The sequence below is a fragment of the Limanda limanda genome, chromosome 19 (genome assembly GCF_963576545.1).
Source record: "Limanda limanda chromosome 19, fLimLim1.1, whole genome shotgun sequence".
NCBI lineage: Eukaryota > Metazoa > Chordata > Actinopteri > Pleuronectiformes > Pleuronectidae > Limanda > Limanda limanda.
In genome coordinates, this window is record NC_083654.1 from 16,567,699 (window position 1) to 16,571,987 (window position 4,289).

The window sequence follows — 4,289 nt, forward strand, 5'->3', positions numbered from 1 at the left end:
CAATGACGTAAACCCATTTAATCTGTTTGTCCAAAAGCAGTTTTTCTCAGATTGGTTTAATGAGCAGCTCCACAGTGTTTCCCTGCCCAGTCATTACTTCAGGTCATTATGATCCTAACCAGTGGGGCTAACGTGACCACTCACACATCTATCTGCACCTATTAGCCTGCACTCTGCATCTCCATCCGCAGTTGCACTGTGAAACGAGCACATTATAAAAGATCCCTGGGCGCGGCACCAAGTGTCAGAGCCGTTTAAACCGACCCTGCTTCTCCTGCTGTGTGAGTGGAACCCGCTGACCCTCGCTGTCACCTCGTGGCAGCTCGACCGCTGCCGAGTCCTGACCTGGTACAAATCAAGCTTTTTCTAAAAAGCAGATTTAGGATCAGCGTTACCTCTGAGGTCATGGCGGACACACTGGGTTAAAGGGACCTGGCGTCTGATCGCTGATCAACACCCCTGCTCCGCTTGATTCATTCCCTGCCTGCAGCCAGCCACGGAGGAGAAGCATGACAGCATGTAGCCTGAGTCAAGGCTGGTCCGAACCCAGCGCCGCGATCGCTATTGTATATACACAGTTTATCATTTGATTTATATCCTGCATTTATAAGAGCAGGAATTTACATGATGTAAGTGTCTGAGAAATGCAGGAGGGAAATACCTCTACACTACATTTATGAGGACAAGCCCAGCATGCTGCGTTACAGAAGGATATCATGTGGACACATATATGTGATGTATATATTTCCTCAGCACCAGGACATACAGTAGGAATAAAGCACTGACTGAAGGAGGCATGGAGGGAGGGAGGAGGGAGGGAGGAGGAGGGGGATCCCTTTATCCTTTCTCCTTCTTTTGAAAGAAGACAGTACAAGACAGTAAAAAACCTCTGTCCTGGAAACAGGGAGGACACTGGTCATAAATTCTGAAGGATGGCTGCCGTGCACAATGAATGTTTGTGTGTGTGAAGGCCGTTGTGTGGTTCTGTGCTTCATCAACAAGCAGAGGATGGCAAGCGAGGACTGATCTCTGCTTTATGGCCGACCTTGCAGTTTCATTCTCTCTTCTCACTGGAACTTGTATTTTGGATACATGTGCAGTTCTGGAGCCGTAACGATGTGTTCGCCAGTTTCCTTGCTGGGCTCTTTTGTTTGTGGATGCAAGTTTTATGGTGACAGAGCGTTTTTATTTATTTATATCCGTGTGATTCATGCCAGCAACAAGGGCTGGCAGCACGTGGGCCCTGATCACTGACAGGTCACGCTGCACTAAATGTCACGTCCACACTGGTATTCAGGTCTGTCAGAGGGAGGAGAAGCTCCGAGTGACTGACACATGCCATAGCTCACATTCTCTAGGTTCTATATCTGACTGTATCAGGGAAGGGGTGCTTTAAAAAAACTTTAGTGAAAGATTAATAGGATGGTTTAGATTTAATATCCAAGTGTCTGTGTCATTTGAAATATTATTGACTGTCTCTACACTTATTTTTCCACTGGTCGAGCATCTTAACGATTTAAGCCTTGATGATCTAAGGCAGCTGGGAGAAAAGAGAGAGAGAGAAATTTCAACGTCAGGATAATTAGATCTGGAGATCTTGCGGTTCAGATGCTTTCACAACAACAGGAGGTCCCGGAAGCATTCAGGCGAGGGACAGATGGAGCTACAGGACGTAGAACATGAAGTGTAAATTTCACTTAGGAAACCACAATGTTTGTCGGCTCTTATAGCCAAAATCTTTCCAATCGTGTATTTTTCGACTTGTCATTTTCATTCTCTACGTGTATGTCCCCCTGTATTAACCGTGCGATATTTGTTTTCTTCAAGTCTGTCGCATTTTTAAAGCAACTTATGAATCTAAAATAGACGCAGAGACGATTTGTGGCTCAATCCAAGCGTGTCTACCTTTTCTCTAAATAACCGATTTAGCTCTGGATCCTGAAATGTGCAGTCTTGGGAATCCAAAAAAGTTTCCAGAGCCATTCGCTGCCCTGATCTCCCACTGTGGCTGATGCACGTGCACTTTACTTGACATAGAAAGAGATGCGGGACGTGTTCAGCAGCAGGTAGTGGCATCCCAGTGAACCCTGTGACAGTAAAACATTGGGCAGATAGCAGTGCAGTTTTGTCTGAAACGCTGCCACTTCCCAGTGGGAGAGGCAGGTGGAAACTTTCAACCTCGTCCAAGGACCAGATTTACAATGGAGGTGACTTTATCAACACCTCCACAGATTGGGGAATTCTCACCCAAAGGGTTGTTTGTTCTATTATCAGGCGTCAGTGCTCTGCAGGTCAGGACACAAGAGCTCGGTTCCATCCTAAAACATCTCATCCATCTGTATTCAGTGTGTAATGTAATGCTGTGTTCTGTCCTCAGGTTGGTGGTTCGACGCCTGCGGCCCGTCCAACCTCAACGGCATGTACTTCACCCAAGGGCAACACATAGGGAAGCTGAACGGTATCAAGTGGCACTACTTCAAGGGCCCCAGCTACTCGCTACGAGCCACGGCCATGATGATCCGCCCGCTGGACTTCTCGTAGTCTTTTGAACTCGTGAACTTTTAACGTAGAACATTAAAGGGACGCTTCCTATTTTATCCTCTTGTCTCATCTCATTTCGCCGGCCATGGGAGTCACCCTATAAATCTTATATTCAACTGGTCCTCCCCACCCTACCCCCTATCCTCACACCCCCCCACCCCAGAGCAGCTGCTGTTGCTGTGCTACTGTTGCCTCGTAACCTTTCCCCTGGTTGAGCTGCCACGAGGAGGACGGGGCGACATGGGATTCGCCCGAACTGATTTCTCCTCCGACCCAGATTCACACACTTGAGAGGGACAAACCTTTTGAAGCGTGTTAACTCAAACCCCGGGATTCCTGCACATTTTGAGCACAGTTCACAATCAGCTCGAAGCAGGAGGTCAAACCACGATTCTTCCGTTTTTTCCTGGGGAACCTTTGTCGTAACAATGTGGAGAACTGGACTCTTCGGAATGGAAAGCAGCTCAATCAGAGCCGACTCTGAGACCTGCAGGACAGAACATTTCTGAAACACTTTAAAGAGACTAATGAGAGACGTTGCTTTTTTTTTATTAAAGTGTTAATCACAGAAAAACAGCCCATAAAAGTTGTGACTGTGTTATGTTGTATTATTTTTGTTATTCCAATTTTCCGCAGTATCCAACGTGAGTTCAAATTGTCTTTTGTCCTGTGCAGTACGGTGAACTGCTAAACTGCTCATTTGCATCACGTATGAAACACGCGCTCGTTTTTTTAAAGCAACACTATGTAACTTTTTTCTGAACAGCGCCCTCTGCAGGCTGTCACTTGTTCAGCAGATAAGTAAGAACAAGTTTTAACGTTGCTCTGCTCGTCTGTGCTGCCTCCTCCGCTGATGCTAACACGTGCAGATTTGTCGTAGCTTTGAATGTTAAGATTGTTGCGTGGTACAAACAGCCTGATCTTTGTTCGTTACTTTACGTTGTAGAACTCAAAAAAACGTCCACAAGTCTCTTATCAGATGCATCTGTGTCGTCATTCTTGGTGTAGGACAGCTTGGCTTGCTAGCATCCTCCATTTTTTTAGCAAAAGGTCGCAACATACCAGCTCACTTTATAGATACCTTAAGTTGGGCAGGCGATAGGTCGAGCTGACAGTGAGTGCCCTCTGCTGGATCATGTAGTAAACTACTTCAGATGGTCTCATGTGCTTCTATTTGGTTTATTTACAATTTCAACCAAACATAAGAATCTCTGTGTCTGACCCATTCAGGAGTTTTCATTCCCACTCGCTAAAAACACAAGTGAACGTTGGATATTACCCATAATCCGCATAATCCCAGATTTCCTGATCCAGAAGAGTAACAAATACACTAAACTCTGTTTAGAATTCTTCATATTAAGCAGTTATTTTAGTTTCCTTGCTGATTATTGGAGATAAAGGCTGGTTCTTAATGACTAAAAGTCTTTTCAACTGTTACTCAACATTACTCTTCAACTTCCTGGAGCTGAGGAGAACAAGAACAAACATTCATAGTGAGAAGTAGGAATTAAATGGGTATGATTTAATCCTTTCTCTTTATTCCAAGTTAGTGTCCGATCAAACTAATTCTGAAGCTTCTATTTGAAGGTAAGACATGGTGTTGCTCTGAAGTGACCTTGAGATCCCAGTGATGATGTGCTGTTGGTAACAGTTCCAGCACGAGGGTCACTCGCTGTGTGTGCTGGCAGTCACACACTTGCTGTCTCGACGGAGCGTGATTATTTTTAGAGCTCGTGATGAGAGGTTAT

General features: G+C 45.4%; 1 protein-coding gene across 1 annotated transcript in view; it reads left to right on the forward strand.

Moving 5' to 3' along the window:
• Positions 1 to 2,654, forward strand: part of angpt1 (angiopoietin 1) — a 45,937-nt gene extending 43,283 nt beyond the window's left edge. Inside the window, exon 9 of the mRNA XM_061092900.1 lies at positions 2,378 to 2,654. Coding sequence (XP_060948883.1) covers positions 2,378 to 2,541 — 164 coding nt within the window. The 3' untranslated portion in view covers positions 2,542 to 2,654. The remainder of the gene's footprint in view (positions 1 to 2,377) is intronic.
• Positions 2,655 to 4,289: the final 1,635 nt, after the last annotated feature.